Raw genomic sequence first — 12,061 nt, forward strand, 5'->3', positions numbered from 1 at the left:
TTTTTACATGTTCAAATTTACTTGTGGATCTATAGACTTTTCGGTATCCGCATTAGAGCTCAATTATTTCGGATTCATGACGCGTAGGCCCCATTTCGGGGAGAAGGGCTCCCTACCAAGAATTTTTTCATACCTATGGCTAAAATTCGAGACCTCTAATTAAGGGAGGAACAACCCTATCCGCTGCACCTCATCATTTGGTAGTGGATCTACAGACTACACTAAGTACTACTAGAAACAAATATTTTTCTACCACAAATCAGTGAGAAATTTGTAGAACATGATTTCCCACAAAACTAGCTTTACTGGGTAAATACATAATGAAAATTAGATTCTCACTGAAATAGTGAAAAACTTCTTAATACTTCCATATGAAATGATTATTATTTTTTCCTTTCTCATTGATTCAATTAAAATATCTATAAAAATAATCACTACATATTTTTCAATGAGAAATTTAGTGTAAAAATGACGATTTTCTAATAGTAACCAAGTATTTTGTTGTTGATTCTCATTTACACGTCTCTAAAGAAACATTAATTGGAAGAAATATTAAACTATTTTACCCTTTACATTATCACGACAACTAATTTGAGATGAAGAATAATTTAGTAGTGTATAGACATACACTCAAAAAGTAGTATATTTTAGTTGGACGGTCCAATTTTTTCCTTTCTATAACTACCCTTCTGCTTGTTCAACTCACTTCCATTTTCTGCAAGCTCTCCTGTTCAAACCTATACAAAATAGGAACAAATTTGAAGAGAAAAAAATAAAATAAAAATCTCTAGGTAGATTTTCTTTCTTTCTTTACCCTATCTTTGCTATATCACCATTATTTTTAATAAATCAAGTAACAAGAAAAATAGTCGGAAAGAAATTGTTGTTTTGCTTCTTTTGGATGCTACAAACACATACACAAAAATATTATTAATTTTTTCTTTAGACTATAATTTCCCTGATTGAGTGTGTAATTTAGCTAACGAGATCGCGATATTTGTTTTGCTTTTTTCAGCTTTTTAGATAGAAGACGATGGTTTTTCCTAATAATCAGGAATTACTCGTTGATGAGTCGTCTTCTCAGTTGAGGAAAACAGGTGCAGGCGGAGGAGGACGAGGGAAGATTGAGATTAAAAGGATCGAAAATACGACAAATCGACAAGTTACGTTCTGCAAACGTAGAAATGGGCTATTGAAAAAAGCTTATGAACTTTCTGTTCTTTGTGATGCTGAAGTTTCACTTATTGTATTTTCCAGCCGCGGCCGTCTCTATGAATATGCCAATAACAGGTTTGTTTATTTTATTTTTCAACAAGATCTGCTTTTAACCCTAATGAAGAAGAAATGTGACAGATCTTTGCCTTTTGTGTGTGTGTTTTTTGATTTGGGTTTTTTTTTTTAAATCGATAATAGAGGGTTGCTTAGATGGTAAGCACTCTCTGTCTTCAATTCTAAGATTATCGGTTCAAGTCACTATGAGACCTAAAAAGATGGGAGCTCGTAGCGAGAGGATTTTTTTTTTTCAGATGGGTTGATCTATGTCAGACTAGATAATTTGTGTGATTTTTTTTTTCTTTTTGACATAAGAGGGTGACTATGGTGTTTAGTTAAAAGATTGAGTTTCTTCCATCACAAAGATTTGCTTGTCTAATCCTTAATTTTCTTTGTTTTTTTGTTTCATTTCCTTTTTGAGCTTCAAAAACACTAAACTTTCCTTTGTTACTTCTTTGAATTTACAAATAGATCTGTTGATTCGAGCCGTGAAATTAGTAATTGATGTGGATTCTTTTATTTTAAACTTCTTGAGAGTACGATTCTTTCTAGAATTTGAGTAAACAAAAATATTTTGTGTGTCGGACTATCTAGATATAGATTTTTATAAGATAAATTTACAAGTAGGGTTAAGATAGATAGAGAAATTCTTAAGCTTACAAAATTTATTCCCCTTTTCTCTCTATCTCTGTATTTTTTTGGGCATCTTTGCTACTAGTAATTTTTTCTCTCTCTTCCCAATTTTTTCTGTTTTCTGTAAGCTGTCAAGTTCTGATTTGTTTTCCATCAACTCTTCCAATTGATGCTTCCTTAATATAACATGTCATTTCAGAGATCACAGAACCAATAGCCTATCAGATTACAGATTAGGGTTTCAGGTACACCAAAAGAGTCAAGTTGCTTTTTTATTTTTGGGTGGAGCGAGGGGATCGAACTCTCACCAATAAGGTGAAAGTTAAGATATTCAATCAATTGAGTTACTAAAATTTTTGGAAAAAAAGGGACCTTTTTCAGCTCGTCAAAATTGAATTAGGATAATTTTGACAAACAAGACAATTTCAAACTAACTAGTGGGAGTTGCTCGAATTGTAAGTACTTCTCATTTTCAATCTTAAGATTGTGAGTTCGTTCGAATCACCAAGGAAATGAAAAAGGTGGAAGTTCTAGATAGAGATAAAAAAAAGCAATTCATTCTGCCTTTGTTTTTACCATTATAGCCCTTCAATAACAGAGATCGGTTTTATGTTTATGAGTTCTGATTTTATTTTTCTTAAAAATACTTTACAAAGTATTTAAATTAATTATATATATATAAAACCAAAATTTTAAACACAAAAACAAAGCTTAAGTAAAAAATTACTAAATTCTACCGAACCCACGAGCAAATTGTATCTCCCCGCTAATCCCTCCTTGCTTTGTAATTGAAGTAAGGACAAATATTCCCCTTCTCTTTGTTTTGGTGATATCGAAGGTCTCTCCATCATATGATAATTTATTTATTTTTATAAAGAAAGGGTATAAGTTTATTTGAATTGAGCCTTATATATTTGTTAAAAAATTATCCCCCTTTGGCTCAATTTACGTAAAGAGGTTCAAAATACAATAGTTAAAACATTTATTTTTTATTATGAATTAAAGTATATATTTGAAAAAGTATACAAAATATAAATCAACATATTAAATATTCAAAATATTTAACAATTAGTTTGAGAAAATTTAAAAGAAAAAATTGTTTAACTCTCCAACCAGTAACTCCTCGATATAAAATGGGATGAAGAAAATATTAAATAAATACAAATAATTAATTACAACCTCAGTAAATAAAACATATCATAGTCAAAAGTTATAATTTAAAAGGGCATGATATAGAATTTATTTAACTTCCAATTTCATGGTAGTCAAAAAATATTTATTTATTTCTAAAATAATTTTTTTATAATTTCTTGAAATGTGGGGTTGAAATATAGGGGTTAGGGTTTCATGTGATTATGAGCATAAGACATCATATAATAGGGAGTTAGACACGCATATTTGGTCACGTCACAATATTTTGTCATATATTTTTTTTCGACGGTTCAAAAATATCAAATTTTCATCGGGGTTTCCAACTAGCCAACTTTCAACGGATTTTGTCAAAAAATTCAATTGGAAATCTACACTTCACGCAATTACGATATAGTGTCACATAAACTAAAATAAAAATTCTTTTAAGTATTTGGTATTTCCTTCTTAGTTACATATCTCTTGCGTTCTAGCTCAACTTTGACTTGAATCTAATGCTTATTACCTAATCTAGTGGGATAAATTTTACTAGTTAATTAGAATCGGAAGAGTTGATTTTTCAAATGGTTATTAAATTAATAATTATTATCTTAAAAATCACCTCTCCTTTTTATTCCAATATCCTTTAAATAATCAAGTGACTTTTTGTGATACTTTCTCCCTTTCAATTGGTTTGTCTTATTGAAACTTGCTACGGAGTTTAAGAAAGTAAAAGACATTTTAAATCTTATGGTTTTAAATTAAAGATATGTCAAATGTACCACAAATAGAGTTTTACTTTTAACCTACTAAGAAAAAATAACTCTTATTTTCCTATTTTATCCTCAATATTAGTTACTTACTATTCTTCAAAATTGTTTCTCAAGACTAAAGACTAATAGGCTATACATATATCAATTAATATGAGTATTGTGGAAACAAATTCATTTCCACAATACTCATATTAATCATTGTTTCTTAAGAGACATTAAAAGTATAAAATAAATTAAAAAATTATTATTATTATTAATTGAGTGATCATACGAGAAATTAAGTGATAGCAGTAAGGAATTACAATATTTATGAAGACCTACTTAAACTAAAAACTTTTTGATTAATTTTTGGTATTCTATTTTTTCACCATTTGTTGGTGAATTTGAGTAGAGAGTTACATGGGGAAGAATGGCTGCTGACTGCCTGCAATCACACACACAGTGGGTGAGTGGGATCAATTGAATTCCTTCAACGAAAATTATACTGTATAAATAGATTAAAAATAATTTCTTATAACTATACATAAATTATTGAATCTCTTGACATCGAGGAAGATTCTAATTTAGTGGCAAAGAATGTTTTAGGAAGGAGCTAGCTAGATCTAGAATTTTTAAGTTACTGGGTTTTGAATTTTAGAATAATATAGTAACATTTTATTTAGTAGATAATAAATAGATTATGTACCTATGTTAACATAAATACATGATTTAGGCTAATGCTATCAAACACCTAATTTGTATTGTAGATCCAATCCTACCTTAAGAAGTTTAGGGTAGGGTTATATTTTAGGTATTATTATAATTTTTATATAAATTTCGGACTCTGTTATTATAAGAGTGGATTTAGGGCACAAGCAGGTTTATGAAAATCGAATACCTCTTGCACAAATCCTGTATATATCTATTAAAAAAAATTCATCCAAAATCATATTTTGAACTCGGTTACTATTATATACTTCTTCCGTTTCAATTTGTCTGTTTTGCTTCTTTTTTTTTTTCTTTTTTTTTCTTTTTTCTGTTTCTTAAAGAATGTCTCTTTCCTTCTTTTGACAAGTCTTTAATTTTAACTTTTCACATGACATGTCAAAATCAGACAAATAAATTGTAAAGACGGAATATTACGAAAAGGTAAAAAAAATTGGGGGAGAGATCTCGAGGTGGATAAAAGGGTTTTCCTTAGGGTATTATTCAATGGGTAAAATGAAGAAACATTGTAGCCAATCATGTTGTTGGATCTTGAGCCAACGTGGCAGGGAACAACCAATCACTAGCTCGACGAAATTAAGGTTACAGCTGCCTTAATTCCTCTTACCTAAAGTGCAGGAAGGATTACTTGTTCATCCTTTTAACCCAGAGGATAAAAGAAGACTCACAAATCACAATTTCCAAAACTCCTCCTCCATCTCATTTGATGTGGCATCGTTCGACTTAACATGATATTTAAGGGAATTTTTTTTTTTTTTTGAAAAAAATTTATGGTTTAAAAATATTTCTTCGACATTTGTGTAGTTGTAAATTATTTTGTCAAAGAGTGAAAGAAGAATTTTGAAATTAAAATTATTTTTAGTTAGTAAGGTGATATTTTTTAGGGACAGACTTAATAAAAAATGATGCCACATAAAATGAAACATGGAACGAAGAGAGTATAATCTTTAGGCAGAAAGCTAATTACTCCCTACTTCTGTGAAGAATTTAACTTTTGATTTTGACTTTTTAAGAGGAATGTAGAACCGTCAAAAATACTCTTTGAATTTTATAGTTTTAAAAATATGGAAATATAACATTCTTTTAAACGAATATTAAAAAGTTAAAAAAACACTTCTCCTTTACTTTTTACCTAGGTCAAAATCAGTTTCAGGCTATCCAATTTTTTTTAAAGGTTAGTTCTTGTAATTGTAATAGTCTATGTTGCTTGGATTCATCAAAAATGTGGACGGATACGTGTAAGATTCTCCAAAAGTAGTGCATTTTTGGAGAATCTGACACAGATAAGGCAACAATTTTGGAGAGTCCGAGCAACTTAGTTAATAGTCATTTCCTAACTTATCATACAAAGAAAACATCACTTCATCCTGCAACATGCATTTTGTTCTAGGCGTCTACATCTAAAAGATTGACAAAGACATTTTGTTTAGTTGTTTAGTCTTACAAGACATATTTAGTTCTGGAATTTAATACATTTTTTTTTCTCAACAAACATAGTACTATCAAAGAGAGAGTACTAAGTTTTAGTCTTGCTGCCATCTATACTCAAATGAAATTTCTATATATTTGGTTGCATTAAATAAATAAAAGTATGCTATTGTTTGATCTAATAAATGATTTGTTTTGTGATTTGTGTGTATTTAATTTGCAGTGTTAGGGCAACTATCGATAGGTACAAGAAACACCATGCTGATTCCACAAGTACTGGATCTGTTTCTGAAGCTAACACTCAGGTAAACTTGTTTATATAAACCACTATGTTTTTCGATGTAATTTTTTTAATTTTTAATGGAATCATCCACCTAGGGTTTCACCTCTCGTGCATCAAAGCACAAGTATAAACAAAAATATCTTAGCACTATCAATATATTGTCCGTTTTGGCCTGATATCCTCTAGACCACTTCAAGGATTTTTAACCTCGCGGTTTTGTTGAGTAAGGCTAGCTCAAGGTTCAAGTAGTAGAATCAACTACTTAAGATGCAATACAATAGGTCGTGGGCTCGTGGCTTCCCTTCTTAATGGGGATAGAGGCCAAGGGTGAGGTTGATAGGTTGAGTCAAAACAGACAATAACATGAAAATTGGGGGCTTGGATGTTAAAAATGGTAATAAAGTTTGTACCTTCCTTGGTGGTACTATGAGGGGGTAAACCTCAACAAAGACGTTACGTCTCTAAAAGGGAGGATTAGAGCTGTCAAAAAGGGCCGGCCCAGCCCCACCAAGCCCAAGCCTCGAGGGCCAAGGAATTTGAAGGGCTAGGGCGGGACGGCCCTTCATTTAGTAGGGCCTGAAAATGCTCAACCCAACCCTAGAAGGGCCGAGGGCTGGGGTGGGCTAGCCCTTCTGTTTCTCTTTTTAATTTTTTTTTTCTTTTCAAACTTATAATTCTATAACATCAAAAAATGAGAAGATTTTCAAATCAAATAAGACAAACAATGATGTTGTTTCAATAACACTAACAAAAATCTAGTGTAATTAGCATGTATCTCGCATATTGGATATGCGAGTGAGACAAGCAAGATAGGAGAGAGGCGAGGGCGCAAGATTTGTATATGTATCCTAGATACATGTGAATCTACTTGGATAGAGTGTATCTAGAACAAATTAACCCAATTTTGAGTCCATATATTTCGAGATACTATCTGGGTACGAAGATTTATAATATTACAATATAGCGTGTATTCAAATAATTAGATTATATACTAGTAAGATTATTGTAAATTACTCTTACATAAAAAGTTTTGGCCCATGGGCCAACCCCGACCCAGCCCCGATCAAGCCTCAAGGGCCAAGGGTTTATATGGGCCGGGCTTATAAGCCCTAGTTTTAAATAGGCTTGAAAAATTCTATCCCAACCCTTGTCCAATAACGGGTAGGGTTGGGCCGGCCCCATGGGCTAAGCCCATTTTGACGGCTCTAGGGAGGATGGGGAGGGGAGTGTTACAACCTACAAATAATTACTAATTGTTGAACTCAAAAGGGTATTCGCTAAACTCAACTGTTGAGACGTCTTTTCATTTAAACCTTAGACAAAATGGTGAGGTCCAAAAGTCTTAACTAAAAACACACAATACTTTACTAGTTGACTTGAACCGTTACACTTACATTTTGTTTTAGTACCAATTGTACAGAGAACTAGATATTTTCTGATCATCATAAAATTAATTGAATTGAACAACTTTTGTATATTCCTCAGTACTACCAGCAAGAAGCATCCAAACTGCGACGACAAATCCGAGATATCCAGACTTATAACAGGTGAGTCTAAATCGGACTTCTCTAATATAAATCATTGTTCACTATCAGAAAATCGCTAATTTTCAATGAATTTTTTTTTGTTGGAATTTAACAAAATGGAACATTGAAAATTAGCGATTTTCTGATAGTGACAAAAGTTGGAGTAGTAATAAATAATGATGATGACTAATTATGATTTTTTTTTTTGTTTTGTTTAGGCAAATAGTTGGAGAGGCTTTGAGCAGTTTAAGCCCTAGGGACCTCAAGAATTTGGAAGGGAAACTTGAAAAGGCCATTGGTAGAGTCCGTTCCAAGAAGGTAAATAATTCAACTTTTTGTTGGCTAATTTCAATTTTTTTATTATTATTACAAGGCAAAAAACTGACATATTTATTTTTTCATTTTCCAGAATGAATTGCTTTTCTCTGAAATAGAGCTCATGCAAAAGAGGGTAAAACTGCTAATTTATGTGCTTTCCTTATTTACATACTTTGACAAGTTTTCTAATGGGTCCATAAAGACTACATACTTTTTTTTTATAACTATGGTGTTCAGGCCAGCTTGCGCGCACTTTAACTAATTTTACAAGCAATAGGTTATCTAGTAGTTTTGTCTCGACTGTATTCCGTGAGACATCATGAACTCAAAATCCATTTCATTGACCAGTAGTAAACCACACCCTTGAAAATGCAGAATATAGACGGCATACTTAAATCAACCTAACGTTTAGATGAGTCAAGATAAATTGAGCTAATAAATAAATAGATCATTAATTAACTTATCCAAATTTTATTTTCATGAACTAATCTTATCACTTGACAGGAGATTGAGCTGCAGAACGCCAACATGTATCTACGAGCAAAGGTCCTATTCTTTTCTCTATGCTTTTATATAAAGTCCGGAGCCAAAAGGGCAAAATCGCTCCTAACGAAGCGATTTCCCTCTGACACAATGACGAAAAATCACTGCTCTGGCAGCGATTTTGTCTAAAAACTTTTTTCTTTTTTCTTTTTTATTAAAAATCGCTGACCTAGCAACGATTTTGAATTTTTTTTATTCAAAATCGCGATTTTGTAATTTTTTTTTTTTTTATTTATTAAAAATCGCTGCTGTGGCAGTGATTTTAAGTCAGAATTTTTTTTTCCTTACACATCGCTGCTGCAGGGGCAGCGTTTTTCATGCCTAGTGCTATTATATTCATGACTATTGTTAATTATTAATAATATAAAAATGATAAACAAGACGGACAGTATACTCAATAAAATTGTTGAAGCATGAGGAAAATTGAATTATATATCATAAATAATAATAAATTGTTCCTGACGGAGCGATTTTGCCCTTTTGGTTAATTTTTTTTTGATGTGCCGTTTTAGTTTTTTGAAAGAAAAAAGTTGCCCTTTTGGCTCCGAATTCCTTTTATATACGCACTCCTTATGATAGGACTCTACTAGTATGGACGTTTGACCATGTTACATTGTGAAATTTAAATTAAAAAAAATAGTTTGTCTTTAAAATGGAAAATAATATTTAAAAATTGGAATTGTGTTTGACCATGAATTCAAATTAAAGTTGTTTTCTTCTTTCTGTGAGTAATTTGGAGTGAATAGTGGAAACACATTTTCGTTGTTTTTCAAATTCTGGATTTCAACTATGACAAAACGTGCTTTTCCAGAGTTCAACTCCGAAAAAGTGAAAAAATTTCATGATCAAACGCCTCCTTAATCAATAAGGTAATTCTTGTTTTAACTTAAAAATTAATCCTTGAAATGTACATATGTAGCAGATAGCAGAGGTAGAGAGAGCACAAGAGCAAATGAACTTGATGCCTGGAGGCGGCGGAGGTGGAGGAGGAGGATCTGATCAATACCATCATCAGCCAAATTATGAAGATGCTCGCAATAACTTCCTGCCTGTAAATCTCCTGGAACCAAATCCCCATTACTCTCGTCGCGACGATGGTGACCAAACTCCTCTCCAGCTTGTGTATGCTTCTCTTCCTTCTTAACTATAATTTTGCAATTTATTTATAATCATTAGTTAGACTCACATGAGTGATAAATTTTACTAAAACTTATTATGGTTTTAAGTGTGGATTGAGATTTTATACCATGAAACAAAAACTTGTTATGGAGGAAGGTGTGAGCGTTTACCTCCCGACAAGAGGGAGTTGTTCAGATGGTAAACATTACTTACTTTCAATTCTAAAGTGTGAGCACTGAGCACTCCATATTTCTAATCTTAAGGTTGAGAGTTGAGTTATCAAGAGAGCAAAACGGGTGGAAGCTCTCTATTGAGGGTAGAAAAAAATAGAATCTTTACCTTTTAGTCAGATTAGGATGTGAAACTCACGAAAAAATGATAGTTCAAATATGTTTTTGACTATTTACTCTGAAACTTCAATTAGTTATGAATTTGCACCTACCTTGTGGAGGCTTTGTCACAGCTGGGATAAACTAATCCCATTGTAGCTTTGATAGTCCAAAGAATCTGGAACTTCATTTTAGGTATATAGAATTGTTTTTGGTCTACTTACCAAAACCAGGGTCAAAGCTACAACTTTGCCCAAGGAATTGGTAGAATCTAATAATTTTGGCTCAAATCATATATTTCTGTTTAAAAGTTTACCTAAAATGTATTGAATGATTTGTCGAGAACCCAATAAACAACATAGTATGCATCATTCATGGTGCTATACTAGAAAATACTTTATTTGAAGACGGTGATTCATTCTGTGTTTTTAACCTAACTCAAGCCAAAAAAATTTGTTCAATAGTCACCACTAACCACTTTTGGTGTCAAATCTTTATAGTTGTTATTTTCAATAAACGTTGGTTACTACTTTTTACGTTTTTCATACCAATAACTAATTATAAATGAGTGTACTTCAAGTCTAGTGAACCTTTAGCATTGACTCGACGGGTGGGCGGAGCGGAACTTCTTTTGTCATAGAGGTGCAACAACAAAAGATTACTTGTAAATATTTTCAGTCGCTCCACCCATTGTCTTAATGTTTTGTGTCCAAGGCTCAAGACTTTCTTACTTTTTGTCTTCATTTATATGTGTTGTAACTAAAGAGATTGTCCAAATCTTAAAGAAAGACAAGAAACTTTGTCTAATCTAGAAGAACTAAGGCTATGGTCAGGGGAAGATGAACTGATGGGGGTTTGCCAGAACACAATTAGAAGAGCGTGAATTTCGTATTTGTGTTAAGAAATTCACTTAATAGACAAAGAATCTTATCTAGAACATTGTGATCCAAAATCCATTACCTTAGCTAGCGTTTGACTATAGATTTTGGATCAAATTCACTCGCATAAAATTCTAGATCTAGCTATGGTGGAAAGTTTTATGAAGTTTGCAAAAAATTGAGAAGCTTGTATCTCTCATGTATAGCTAGCCAACAACATACCATCCTCTTAGCTTTTACTTTAGAAACAATGTTGAAGTTGAGCACTTGTACGTATGCAAGATACAAGTAACTTCACTACTAGAAATAAATACTTTTTTCATTGCGAATCAATCAAAAATTTGTGTTATAAATTATGATTTTCCCACCAAACCAGTTCATTGTGAAAACACATGATGGGGAAACAGATTGTCACTGAAATACTATGGAACTTCCTAATTTTTTTCTTTTGAAAACACTAGTGTTTTTTATTTTCTCACCGATTCAATCAAAATATTTGTGGAAATAGCTACTGAATACTGATTTTTAGTAGTGCTTAATTACTTCAATAATCTTTAACTGATTATTTCCCCATTTTTTGTCTTGGCTGGTGTTATCTCTGCAGCTGATAATCATGGAGCAGGTTTTCTGAAATTTGGGGTCAAAGCTCTTCCTTCATCTTCAGAAATGTGTACTACAATTTTTAACCTATAGTGTTGTAAATCAATCATAATTATTGCCACTGAGATTTAAACTGTTTATTTTCAAGCAATATTATTCAGTATTCTGTTAATTAAGGAATGAAAAATCTTGTTTGTTATATTATGACTACTTCTATATACTTTTACAGGCTTCTATAAATAAAAAAACTATTGAACTATACAATAATCTTTAGCAAGCTATTTTGTTAATTTATTTATCTTTATATCAAAGAATATAATGTTTAGAAAATAAGAATGATGTTGAAACATTTATGAGAATAATTGACATACTTATTAAAGCTTTTGAAAACTTTACAGTGTGTTTGTTACTTCATAAAAGTAGTAGGAATAAGTAAAGTTGCATATGTTTGAAATATTCTTCAGAAATTCTTGAAGAACTATGAAATATCTTGGATAAATATTTAGGGAACTTTGATCTGTTTGTT

General features: G+C 31.7%; 1 protein-coding gene across 2 annotated transcripts; it reads left to right on the forward strand.

The window, feature by feature from the left end:
* The first annotated feature begins 725 nt into the window (after positions 1-725).
* Positions 726-11,794, forward strand: LOC102596767 (floral homeotic protein AGAMOUS-like). Of its 2 annotated transcripts, XM_006348879.2 has the most exons (9): positions 726-791; positions 1,016-1,290; positions 6,163-6,244; positions 7,708-7,769; positions 7,967-8,066; positions 8,158-8,199; positions 8,571-8,612; positions 9,532-9,731; positions 11,540-11,794. In XM_006348879.2, exons 2-9 carry the CDS (start codon positions 1,034-1,036, stop codon positions 11,541-11,543), a joined length of 789 nt encoding a protein of 262 aa, XP_006348941.1. In that variant the 5' UTR covers positions 726-791; positions 1,016-1,033; the 3' UTR covers positions 11,544-11,794. The 2 variants fall into 2 exon arrangements, with proteins under 2 accessions (XP_006348941.1, XP_006348940.1); XM_006348878.1 differs by lacking the exon at positions 726-791 and having other exon boundaries at positions 963-1,290.
* Positions 11,795-12,061: the final 267 nt, after the last annotated feature.

The sequence above is a fragment of the Solanum tuberosum genome, unplaced genomic scaffold (assembly GCF_000226075.1).
Source record: "Solanum tuberosum cultivar DM 1-3 516 R44 unplaced genomic scaffold, SolTub_3.0 scf00102, whole genome shotgun sequence".
NCBI classification, from domain to species: Eukaryota; Viridiplantae; Streptophyta; class Magnoliopsida; order Solanales; family Solanaceae; genus Solanum; species Solanum tuberosum.

Coding starts and splice junctions, on each gene's coding strand:
- LOC102596767 (XM_006348879.2), top strand. CDS start 1,034: ATGGTTTTTCCTAATAATCAGGAATTACTCGTTGATGAGTCGTCTTCT. Junction 1,291..6,162: donor TATGAATATGCCAATAACAG/GTTTGTTTATTT, acceptor TTTAATTTGCAG/TGTTAGGGCAACTATCGATA. Junction 6,245..7,707: donor TTTCTGAAGCTAACACTCAG/GTAAACTTGTTT, acceptor TATATTCCTCAG/TACTACCAGCAAGAAGCATC.